This window comes from Stegodyphus dumicola, chromosome 5, assembly GCF_044657685.1.
Source record: "Stegodyphus dumicola isolate Sdum_Otavi_A_Nest chromosome 5, ASM4465768v1".
NCBI classification, from domain to species: Eukaryota; Metazoa; Arthropoda; class Arachnida; order Araneae; family Eresidae; genus Stegodyphus; species Stegodyphus dumicola.
Window position 1 is genome coordinate 148,438,808 of NC_140772.1, and position 12,881 is coordinate 148,451,688.

At 33.3% G+C, this 12,881-nt stretch overlaps 1 protein-coding gene across 3 annotated transcripts in view; it reads right to left on the reverse strand.

Annotated features, from left to right (window-relative positions):
- The window catches only part of LOC118194616 (pre-rRNA 2'-O-ribose RNA methyltransferase FTSJ3), a 108,225-nt gene that overhangs the window by 18,782 nt on the left and 76,562 nt on the right, over positions 1 to 12,881 (reverse strand). For 2 of the 3 annotated variants that reach the window (XM_085817192.1, XM_085817190.1), the window contains exons 10-13: positions 11,117 to 11,334; positions 10,614 to 10,831; positions 8,464 to 8,499; positions 7,343 to 7,402 (exon numbers count right to left, since the gene is read on the reverse strand). In XM_085817192.1, coding sequence (XP_085673318.1) covers positions 7,343 to 7,402; positions 8,464 to 8,499; positions 10,614 to 10,831; positions 11,117 to 11,334 — 532 coding nt within the window. The remainder of the gene's footprint in view (positions 1 to 7,342; positions 7,403 to 8,463; positions 8,500 to 10,613; positions 10,832 to 11,116; positions 11,335 to 12,881) is intronic. The other variant, XM_085817191.1, reaches the window with a different exon arrangement.

Here is a 12,881-nt window from a genome sequence, read left to right on the forward strand (position 1 = left end):
TACATATATAATAATAATAAAAATACAAAGCACTCTCGATTATCTGTGTTAATACTGGAGAAAGTGGTCATGGATAATTAAAAGACATGGATAACTATGAATTTTCAAGCATATTATACATATTTCTTTAAAAAAATTGGTAATTTTAATCTATTTAAAAAATATTTAAATATTTGTCGAATTTCCTTGCATATTTTTCACAATGCTATTTTATAATTGCATTTGAATCCCCTTTGGTCCACAAAGTAAAATACCGTTTCAACAGAAGCCTTCCATACTAATGTAATTAAGATTATCTTCTTCGCTTGCATTTTCAGCATCACTCTCAGCCTCTTCTGTTTTTCTAACATTTAAAATGATATATGCATTACCCAAACACTGAAAGCCTGGCTCAGTAAAATTGCCATTGAACCATTCCTTGATACTTTTCCGACCGATATATTCGAAGAATTTAACATTTTCAATTTTTTTTGGCATACAATTTCAGTTAACTATCTCAACTTCTTCAGAATTAAATAAATCTCTATTTTACATATTAGGAAAAATCTTTCTCTATGCTCAGCCTGGTATTTTTTTTTTTTTTAAAACACATTCTCACATGCAACTTTGAGTGCACATGCATAGGCACCAACTCACACGGATAAATTGCAAACCGAAAAATCAACAGTACACTGTATTTATGATTCATTTATAAATTGGGAATGCGAATATTTACAAATACAGGGTTGCCAGTTAAACAGGAGAATGCAATTCCGACTTTTTCAGGCATTTTAAGAAAATTCCAGTCTATACGTGTAGTGCGGGCTGAGAGGAAAATTAATTCTTGTACCAATTGAAAACACAAAAATTTTGCCAATTACATATGATTATCCCCAAAGCATTACTATTATAAATAATACGAGTTGTTTTCTCCATTGAGGACTGAGATTAGAATCTGTGCAATCTGGCTTAAAAACATTTTTTTTTTTTCAGACATTTTGTAGCTAAACGAAAGAAAGAAATCTATTTAACAATATTTTTTAAAAAAAACTTAGGCATTTTATATTTATTTAGCAGCACACATAAGCACAAAATAAGTGCATTTAATTTCGTGATGGTATGTCATCAAGCTGCTGGAATTAGTATTAGGAGTATGCCTGAGAAAACTGCCTGAAATTTGAAAGTATTATTAAATAATAATAAATCAATTTAAAAGAAGAAGCCCCATTAAATGATATGAATAACTTTAAAATAAAGTTTTAATTACTTAAAGATAAAAAACTGAATAACAGCAATCAAAGATTATTTTCCCAAATATAATTATATTAAATGGTTAGCCTAGATCTGGGTTTCTTAAAACTTTTTTCAGTCGCAACCCGCTTTTATCAATAACACCAATAATTTTGTAACCACCCAGGATCCCATAATATTTACAAAAATTTTGTGGGACCCCCTAAGTAAATCGCAAATCTGTCACAGGCGTGAGTGAAACTGTCAATTTTTTCACTTTTATTGTAATATACGAGGGCCATCCAGGAAGTAGATTACGTTTCCGTCTGTGTCCACTAGGGGCGGGGCTAGCGCGGCCATCTTGGGGTCAGAGCGTTGCGCAGCTCAGTCTGCATCTAGCCGTGCTAGTGAGAGGTTTGTGCTGTGCTCCGTTCAGATACTGTGACGGTTTGAAATGTCTGCGTTAATTGAAAATCCCGCGAGCTGCGAGGTGCGCTCAGTAATAAGGTTTCTGACTGCAAAAAACTGTAAACCGATAGAAATCTATCGGCAGCTTCGTGAAGTGTATGGGGACAACATTATCACTGAAGGTGGAGTGCGTCAGTGGGTCATAAGATTTCAAAATGGCCGAACCAATGTTCACGACGAAGATCGAAGTGGGAGACCCAGCATAGTGACCGCCGAACTTCTCGAAAAAGTCGATGCTAAAGTCCGTGAAAATCGAAATTTCACAATAACGGAACTTTCTTTGAGTTTTCCACAAATTTCGCGAAGTTTGTTGCACGAAATCATCAGCGAAAAGCTTGGTTACCACAAGTTTTGTGCAAGATGGATTCCAAAAATCTTGACAGAGGACCACAAAAATCAGCGAATGGCTGCAGCGTTGAACTTTTTGGACGCTTACCATAAGGATGGTGACTCTTTACTCGATCGCATCGTTACTGGTGACGAAACATGGGTGAAACATGTGAACTGTGAAACGAAATTGCAATCAATGCGTTTTGATGACAACGCACAGCTGCAAGAAGAGGTAACGAAGTGGTTGAAGGCGCAGGTGGCCGAATTTTTCGACGAAGGAATTTCCAAGCTCGTACATCGCTACGATAAATGCCTTAATTTGTATGGTGACTATGTAGAAAAGTAGTATTTGAGTGTGGCTTTCATCTGTATATAATAAAATTTGTTTCCTATACTTTGTTTATTTTTTTATTCCAAAACGTAATCTACTTTCTGGATAGCCCTCGTATTATTGCAGTTTTAGGTCATTAACTTTAATTTCTAATTTAAAGACATAGAACAAGGTGAAAGTTTTAAATAAGTTACAGACGAAATGATAGCGTCACGTGCAAAGCAAGGAAAATGAACGTTTATATTATAAAAAGAATATGTTGAAACGTTTTCCTTTTTTCCCCTATCTGTATTCCCTTATTTTTATCTATTTTCAGATTTTGGTAATTGTAAAATTATTATAATAAGTTAAAAAAATACCAAAACTGCTAAAATTTTTGGCGACCCCCTGCTGCGGGTCCCGCAAACCCCCTTGGGGGTCACGACACACAGTTTAAGAGACCCTGGCCTAGATGACTTTATATATATATATATATATATATATATATATATAATTATTATTATTTTACTGCAAACTCATAAATACAACATTTATTAAAAAGAAAAAAAGATTTAAAGGATTTTGTGGTAAAATGGTATTATACGGTAGGCCTTGGTATGATTTTGAAGATTGTCACCAACACCAAAATGACACATTTATTGCTCAGCATCATGTCATCAAATCCCATTTGTACCATATACCACGATTAAACTAATTTTGTTTTATACAAGAATAGGAAGGTTATTTTCTTCTGTTCAACAGGCACTGCACATGTGCATGCGAATCTCTCGAATTTCGAGGTTACTGGAAACCAAAAGTTGCCAGAAACTTGCTTTGCCTTTCTAAAATACAATCTGATTGGAGCTGTGAAAATTAGCTGTATGCCAGCTGCCCAAATGACGCTCAGATGATAGATAATTCGCCAAGAAAGTGATCGCTTCGAACGTTCCCATAAAAATCCCCTTTTCGAGGGATCGCCATATGAAATTCCGACTTTTCTAGATTTTGACTAAAATATTTAAATTCCCTGGCTTTTTCCCAACATTTTTTTAGTGAATTTCCGAAATCCCTGACTTTGCCAGGTTTCTCAGGTTTTCCAGGGACCATGACAACCCTGTAGGTAGCAAGCTTAAGTTCAAAATTAGTCAAACTTTTTCTATGAAACAACTCTTCATTTGTCTATGTGTTTACTTTATCAAAAAGAACAGCTTCATTAGCTTTTGCCCAGACCTGGCTGAAATACAGTTTTTTTTTTTTTTTTTTATTTTTATTTTCTTTTTTTTCTTTTTTATACATATAATTGAAAAAATCTTTTACAGGTTTCATTTGAATTATTTTATTTATTTCTTTTTTAAATGTCAGAATCGAGAAACACTTTCAAAGCTACTTTAAATTGTTTGAAACTGAAACTAGAAGTCAGTGTTTAATTATAAATTGATTTAAATAGCATTAAGCTTTTATGAGGAAATTTGATATTTCTTTTGATTTTACAGCACTTAATGTTTCATGCCTTTGAAAAAATACAAGGCATTCACAGGCAGGCTTACCACATAAACAGATGAGTTTCATTCACATAACTGTAGCAGTTACTAACAGTATTAAAGCATTGTTACAAAGGTTACAGTAAAAAGAAAGTGTGTATATTCTCAGAAGTGAGTAATACAGGTTTTCCTAATTCAGTTGGAATTATTAATTCATACAAATGTGCTATGCTTTTGCATAATAAACTGTGTTAAATTTAAACTCTAGAACAGAAAAATGCATTTAGGAAATCAATAATATTTAAAATAAGTGATTTGCATTAATCAGCTAATAAAACAAATTATATGACATAATTACTTAATACAATTATTTAAACATACTGAAGCTCTGCAGTGTATGAAAGTTTTCTGAAAGTTACACACTAAAAATATCATAAAATAAAAATAATATTAAAAGAGAGTGCATATTTTGAATAACGAATACAGTACAAAAAGTCCGAAATCTGGACTCGTCTAGACTTTGCTAATTCCGAATATTAGGTCATCAGTTTAAAACTAGTAAAATGGCATGTAGAAATTATAAAATTAAAAATATGAAATCGTGATTTATGAAATAAAGAGATATTTATGATATAAACGGTATCAAAATTTACAAAAAAAAAGCTTAATACAGTCAAAAGTCGTTAATCCGGACTCGTCGGGACTTCGGCGATTCCGGATTATCGATTTTTCCGGATTACAGATCATCAGTTTAAATCTGGTAAGATGGCATGCAGAAATTATAAAATTAAAAATATGAAACCCTAATTTATGAAATAAAGACCAATTATGATCTAAAGGGTATCAAAATTTACAAAAAGAAAAAAAAAAAAAAAAAAAAAGAAAAAGAAAAAAAAAAGCTTAATATTTATTTGTTTACTTTATTAAACATTTCTTTCAACGTAAGTTGTTTAAGTTGCTTCGTTTTTATGTGATAATACATTCTCTTTAAGTCTATAAACATACCATAATTTCTTGTTCAGTTACAAAGTTCCGCTGTTCAAGTCTTATAATTGCTGTGTCGAGAATACCGACTAATTTGTCGATCGAAATTTTTTCGTTTTCCATAACCTCTGTCACTTTCTTTGCTATCGGAAGCGAATTATAATGACGAGGAATTTGATTTAAATCATATCCCGTTTTGATGTTTAATAACTCATAAAATAATAAAGATAGATTAAAATTAATAACATAAATGGTTAGATAGACTCAAAAAGTTTCATGACCCTTGTCAATGAACTTCCACGTGTGCCCCCTTGGTCACACGGAGAATATCAAGGTGATATTCAATTTCATGCCAGGTTCCGGCAAGCATGTTGGCATCCACAGAGGCTATTGTGGTTGTAATTCTGACTTTTAGGTGATCAATGTTCGACACTCTCCTCCTGTAAATGCTGTCCTTTACAAATTCCCAAACGAAAAAGTCCAGCAGCATTATATCAGGTGATCTGGGTGGCCAAGGAATTGAACCTCTTCGCCCAACCCATCTTCCTGTAAAATGGTCATTCAAAGAATTACAAACGATGGTACCCCAATGAGGTGGTGTACCATGTTGTTGCAAAAAGACATGTGGCTGAAGCTCTTCTAGTTGTGGAAATATGAAGTTTCCCAACATTTCTAAGTATACGACTGATGAGACCGTCTTTTCTGTAAAAAAAGAAAGGCCCAATGACTCGGTCGTGCATTAGTCTACACCACACATTAACCTTTGGGGAATCCCTTTGTTCTCACGGTATTCATGGGGGTTTACAGATCCCCATATGCACACATTATGGCAATTAACAATGCCAGAAGGATGAAAGGATGCTTCGTCGGAGAACATTATGCGCTTCAGAAATTCAGCATCATCTTCGATTCTCCTTAATATATCTGTTGCAAAGGCCATCCTCCTAGGCCTATCGTCTGGTTCCAAAACTTGAACAATATGAACTATGCAGTCTTAATTTTTTCTTAATAACCTTGTACTTCCATGTGTTGAGTGGCTAGTGTTGAGTGGCTTAGAGATCATTCATTACACACTCCTCTCTCAAGCATTTCTGATAAGATATGAGGGGAGACGATCGGTCATGGTCATTTTGTTCGCTTTGTGGGTATGGTTGTGAGCCCAATACATTGATGGGCTGTGTTTCCAGCATGTGGACATACTCAGTTGAATACTTTGATTCATGGTGGAGCATGGTTGAGACACTGTGGTTCTATTGGCATCTGTGTCATCATTAGGTTGTGGGGTGGAGCACCTGCCATTTTTGTCATCTGACGTTAGTGAGAGAAAGTGCATAGTTATAAAAGTTATCCATTATTCCTGTGAGATCAGTAATACAGTCAAAAGTCGTTAATCCGGACTCGTCTGGACTTCCGCGATTGCGGATTATTGATTTTTCCAGATTATAGATCATCAGGTTAAATCTTGTAAGATGGCATGCAGAAATTCTAAAATTAAAAATATGAAACCGTAATTTATGAAATAAAGAACAATTATGATCTAAAGGGTATCAAAATTTACAATAAAAAAAAGCTTAATATTTATTTGTTTACTTTATTAAACATTTCTTTCAATGTAAGTTGTTTAAGTTGCTTCGTTTAATGTGATAATACTTTCTCTTTAATTCTATAAACAGACATAATTTCTTGTTCAGTTACAAAGTTCCGCTGTTCAAGTCCCATAATTGCTGTGCCGAGAATACCGACTAACTTCTCAATCGAAATTTTTTCGTTTTCACTAACCTCTCTGTCACCTTCTTCATGTCTTTATCCATTTTTTGCAGCAATTCCACTTTTTGTTTGATGGACATCGAAACACACTTTCGTTTTGTAGATCCTTTGGGAGCTCCAGCATCGGAAATTCTATTTGACATAATCGAAAGTTCAAGTTTACTTTTATAAAATTGCTCTTACAATCTGCAAAAAATAATAAGTGATCCGATTCGAAGATTAAGGAACAACGCAATCATCAACATTAACTGAAATAGATAATTAGATAATTTTAGCTTATACCATCCGTTATACATTAAACGCGCACGCGAAAACGTATTCTGCGCTTGCGCACATGCATATGCGCAGTCGTAAAGGTCTTACACGCACACGTAAACGCCTATGCGCATGTGTCAATGTGGCGCATGCACAGAAAGTTTTTAGCTTTGAGGTCCGGATTATAGATCATTCCAGATTATGGGTGTCCGAATTAACGACTTTTGACTGTATATAAACTTTTCAATTCTTTGGGAAACCTCTACTTTAGAGATGAATTATTCTATCAATAATTGCAGTTTCCTTTTCCTTTTAATTTTCCCTACTATGTTATTTGAATTAGAAAAATATTTACCATCCTCAAAATTACTAAAATTAGAAGAGAAACGTATAAGAGAGATTAAAGTTATAAACATATAACACAGAAAGGTCCCCTTACTATTTCTCCAAAAACATAATATTTTTACCACCAATATTAAATATACCCAGCAAACAGCAATACATGCATGCAAAATATGATTTATAAAAAATAGCATACCCAATTTACCTTTATCTGGATTCTTTTCTTTATCTGAATTTGCAGAATCTTTCAGATCAACTAAATTAAAAAATAATAAATAAACCAGGAAATTTTTTTATACTAGTTGGCAAAAAAAAAAAAAAAAACTTTAATATATGATTAAATGTAAATTTTTATTAAATATATTACTTTATTAAATCATGTTTTACAAAAAGGAAATGCAGCTGCAATTTTAGGGTTATGAGAGCATAAGAGATATCAGTCTGTTCTAGTTTTTATTCTAAATTCGCTTATTTAATATAATAAAATTAACTTACATGCACAAAAAAGATCTTGTTTACAATTAAAACATGCTAGTCCATCCTTACAAAATATGTTTACCTGATATAAAAATCTTAGAAAAATCCAATGATCTGAGCAATTTTTGCTATGCTTGTTTAATTCAGTGTTTGGCAAAAACTTTATTTAAAAAATGCAGAGGGAATATTTTATTCAATAGGCATGATGAATTTGTTTTCCACATTTGAAAGTTAATACAATATAATTCATCACATATCAAAATGAAATTTATTATATTACTTATAACTGAAAATTACTCTGTCATGCAATTTAGACAGATTTAATGAACTAAATCTTCTGTCTAAATTAACTAAGTAACTGTTTAAATTTTATTTTAAACTATAGAAAAAACTATATTCATATAATGACAACATGTTACCTCTCTTCAGCTTTAATGAAACTTTTACATGGAAGTCCATCTTGGACATCATTATTATCAAAGTGTAACTAAACAACATCCATCTCACTGATATTAACACTAGAAATGTTGACAAATATTTAACAATATTTCTAGTGGGAAGGGGGTTCATTATTCTGGTCATTCTGCTGTTAATAAAATTAGGTTTTAGTAATTTTGATGACAAGATTTGATGATTTTTCCAAGTAATTCTGATGACTAACAAAAAAAGACAAAGAACTCTTTCATTTTATGTACAAAAATAATTACTATGGACTATGCATTTTGAAATATATTTCAACTTTTTACTTAAGGCTATCGATCATTTTCAGTTTAAATTCACTCACATATAAAAGTAAATAATTGTTGGTAATTACTATTAAAATATGTAGCAAACACTTACTTTGATCTACCTGATCTTCAGAACTTTTTTTTTCCTCTACAAAATGATAATAAAAAAAAGAAATGGTATTGATAATATTACATTAAAAATTTAATTTAAATCATTAATTTTAAAGAACAATGCATTTTCAAAAAGCAATAAATTCAAGAAGCTAAAATAAAAGGCCATAACTTTACTTCATAAACATCTAGTTATATCTTTTTTTTTAAAATTATTTAACTAGATTTTGATGACATTATTAATTTTCCCATCTATACATATTAAAATAATAAAATTATAAAAATATTTGTAAGCCCTTTTACTATTAAAATTTCTCCCATGGATAAAAATGTCAGTGTTTGATTATCTTAGCTATTCAACCTCTAATGAACATCTTAGTAATTAACAGAGTAGGAAATCATTAATTGGAATATAAGGATTCAAAAGTTTCCGGACTGACTCTATAACGTAAAAAATATTATGAATTAAACTGCAGAAACATATCTTCCTTCGAAACAAAACCCTTGTGCAACAACACACTTTTGCCAGTGCCTATAAAGTTCATCGAAGCCTGTCTGAAACCCATTTTTGGCCATGTCCTTTAATTCAGCCTGTGATGCATATTTAACTTCATCTGAAATTTGACATCGACAACCCTGAAAGCATCTTGCCAGTTCAGGAAATAGGAAGAAATCACAAAGTGTCAGATCAGGTGAGTAAGGAGGATGAGGCAAAACAGTTGCTTTCATTTTTGCAAGAAAGTCATTGACGAGTAGGGATCAGTGAACAGAAGCTTTGTAATGCAACAGCATGCATGACTGCTCACCCCACATTTTTGGTCTCTTCTTCCGGATCAACTCACGCAAACAACGCAGGATTTCGACGTAGAGTTCTTTTTTTTCACAGTGCATGCTTCGGGAATAAATTCCAGATGCACAATGCCCTGGATATCAAAGAATACCTCTAGCATAACCTTTCCTTTAGAGCGATCTTGGTGGAATTTCTGCTTCCGTGGAGATTTCCATGTTGCCAATGGTCTCTTGGTTTGCGGGTCGTACAAAAAAAAAAAAAAAAAAAAAAAAAAAAAAACAGGATTTCTCATCTCCAGTAACAATTCTGCCAAGTAGGGAAGGATCTTTGTCAACAGCCGAGATTAAGTCTAGTGACAATTCCATTCAAATTCCCTTTTGGTCTACATTTAACATGCGAGGAACGACGTGTTGATGCACACTATGATATTAAGATCCTTAGTCAGTATTCGCTGACATGTGACCTCTGATATCCCAACTGATTTTGCTAATTGCCAAATTATTTGCTGCCTGTTCGCATGTACCGCCACAGACACTGTTTTGACGTTTTCTTTGGTGCGCAAAGTCACGGGACAGCCACAGCGTTCGTCATCTTCAGCACTTTCTTTAACTTCTCTGAAACGACGATGGCACTCAAAAGCCTGTGTTCTCGATAACGCTCCACTTCCATACACATGCTTCAACATTTCAAAAGTTTTCATAGCACTCTTTCCCAAGTGAATACAAAATTTTTTATTGATTATCTGCTCAAATGGCGCCATTTCATTCTATCGCTGGTTACTAAATGTACCTGCCTAGAAAAAGCACTGTCGCCGCGAGGTTTCGAGCACGTGATTTGGAACAAACCACTTTTAGAAAAGGAGAAGAAGGTGTTCTCGTAGTTGCACTACTGCAAAAAAATTTTATGTTTTAGACTCAGTCCGGGCACTTTTGAATCCTACAATGTATATTTCAAAATAGTGTCACATACATGCAGTAATTGTTGTTTTGCTGAACAGCATCTGTAGGCTTTATGTTTCATCAGTCATACATTGTTTTCTAATTTTTATCATAAAATTTGAACAGTACATGTAAACCATAAAAGTAGTTCAAACTTTCATCACCTATGGATTGATGTCCTTTTGTGGGGGTGCAGATAATCATTTCCCTTTTTAAATCTATCACAATCACTAAAAATTAAACAGTCCTAACATCCATTACAATTATATTATGCATTATTTCTAAATTACTATTATATCATTTATTATACAAGATGTGACCTTTGCAAATATAATTCTAAATAAAACAAATTACAGAAAACTGGAATTACAAATAAAAAAATATGAATTTATCCTTTACAGATAAGCATTATTTAATACATACCTATGTTTAGTTTTGACTTCTTCTCATATGTTTCTGCAAGTATATCCAATTCAAGATCACTGTCTTCTCGAGTATCAGCAAATTCTTCTTTATCAAACCACCTTTCAACAGTATCATTTACTCTATCTGGTCTTTCCACTAAATCAACAACAAGTGGATTTTTTTCCCCCTCTAATAGGTTTTCAGTTACTTCATTGTCACTCTGTACATCATCATCGCTACACAATATACAAAACAAAACAAACAAAAAAAGGATCAAATATATAAATAGACACAACTTTTATAATTTTTAACCTATGAATTTAACTGATTTAAACAAAAGTATATTAACTGAATATAATATAAGTACTCCTCCCATTTTAAAATTAACTGAAAGCTCAAAAGAGAAATACTTTGCCACATTTGATATCAAAGCTGCATTAGTTTCCTATTTATATGAGAAAATTAATAACATTCTTTAATTCTGGAAAAAAAACTGAAAAATCGCGGAATTTTAGTATTACCTTTCGAATTCAATTTCACTGCTTAAATCATCATCACTGGAATAAATACTTTCTGGGTTGTCAGACTTTTCTTCTACATCATCTAAATTTTCTTTAGCATACCGATTGTATGGCTTAAATGTACTTCGATAACCAGGTTGAAGTATATCATCTGCCTCAGGTTGAGGAGGTTCAAGGCTGAACTCTAGATTGTCTTCATCCTCAATTTTATTTAATTCCTTTAATACAAATATTTTAAATTTTATATTAGTTACAACTGTTATATTAAAACATGGATAAAAAATTAGGAAAATGTTGTACGTAAAACACTCATAATTTTATTGAAAAAAAAGATATAAAATAGAACCAAGAAGTTCCAAAAAAAAAAAAAAGATACGACAAGGATTTAGTTCATGTAATTAAGGATCAATCTTGCATATTGATTTAAAATTAAGAAATAATAAAATATTAATTATTGGCACAAGTTTATTAAAATAATTTTGCTCTTTATATTAAGTTTGACATACATACTGTAATTTATTTTCTGTATATACCAATTACAAGGAAACTAATAATTTACTCCAGGATTTTGAAAACAATTGTACAATAACTAAGACAAGTGCTGAAAAGAGGTGCAAATAAAAAATCTTTCCAAGTTTTGTATGCACCTGCCAAGCACCCAATATGCGTAACCCGTTGGGAGGCAGCAAACTTTGGCTTCTGCAAATGGTCCTAGGTAGCCTGAATGTTTGAACAGCCAGTCTTCTTCAGTTTATAATATTATGCACAAAATATCATATTAAATAAGTAATTTTCTTAGTTAAAGCTGGAAGCAGAAAGATAATTTAGAATGCTCTTAGAATACGCAAGTTTTGAGGGCTCCAAATTATTACAGTACTTATTGCGCTGTTTATTAAGCTCATTGGTTAATAAACTCAGCTGTTTATTGTGCTTAAATTTCCAGGTACCAAAACAAATACAAGGGCGAGTCAAATGAAAGTGAGCCAATGCGGATATATGACAAACAGTGTACTTTATTTAAAGGTAGTCTCCATGAACATTGAGACATTTATCCCATTGACAAATGAGCCGCGTGATCCCCGTCTCATAAAACTCCTTGGGCTGTCGATTCAAAAAGTCTGTAACCGACTCCTTCACGGCGGCGTCCGACACGAATCTGGTACCCTTGAGATGTTTTTTCAGTTTCCCGAAAATGTGAAAGTCGCATGGCGACAAATCTGGGCTGTATGGAGGATGTTGCAGCGTGTCCCACTTGAACTTTGCCAGTCTTAACCACATCAGCGACGTGGGGCGAGCATTGTCGTGTAGCAAGATCACACCCTTCGTCAATCTTCCAGGTCGTTTGTTCTTGATTGCGACACGCAGCCGATCCAGCGTTGCACAATATCGTGAACTATTGATAGTCTCTCCACGTTTAGCAAATTCAATCAATAATGGCCCCTGACGATCGAAAAAAAAGTCAAAAGCACCTTTCCCGAGGAAATGACAGCCTTTGCTTTCTTCGGGGGTGGTGAATTCAAATGTTTCCAGCTTTGCCGGCGTGTTTCAGGTTCGTAGTGGTGGCACCATGATTCGTCTCCGGTCACAATTGCAGACAAGAAGTCGTCACCCTCATTGTGATACCGGATGAGATGAATCAAAGCAGCGCCGAACCTCTCCGTCTTCTGGCGGTCGTTCAAAATCTTGGGCATCCATTGAGCACACAAAAGCCGATAACCGAGATGATCATGAATTATGGTGTGAACCGAACTGTGACTGATGTTCA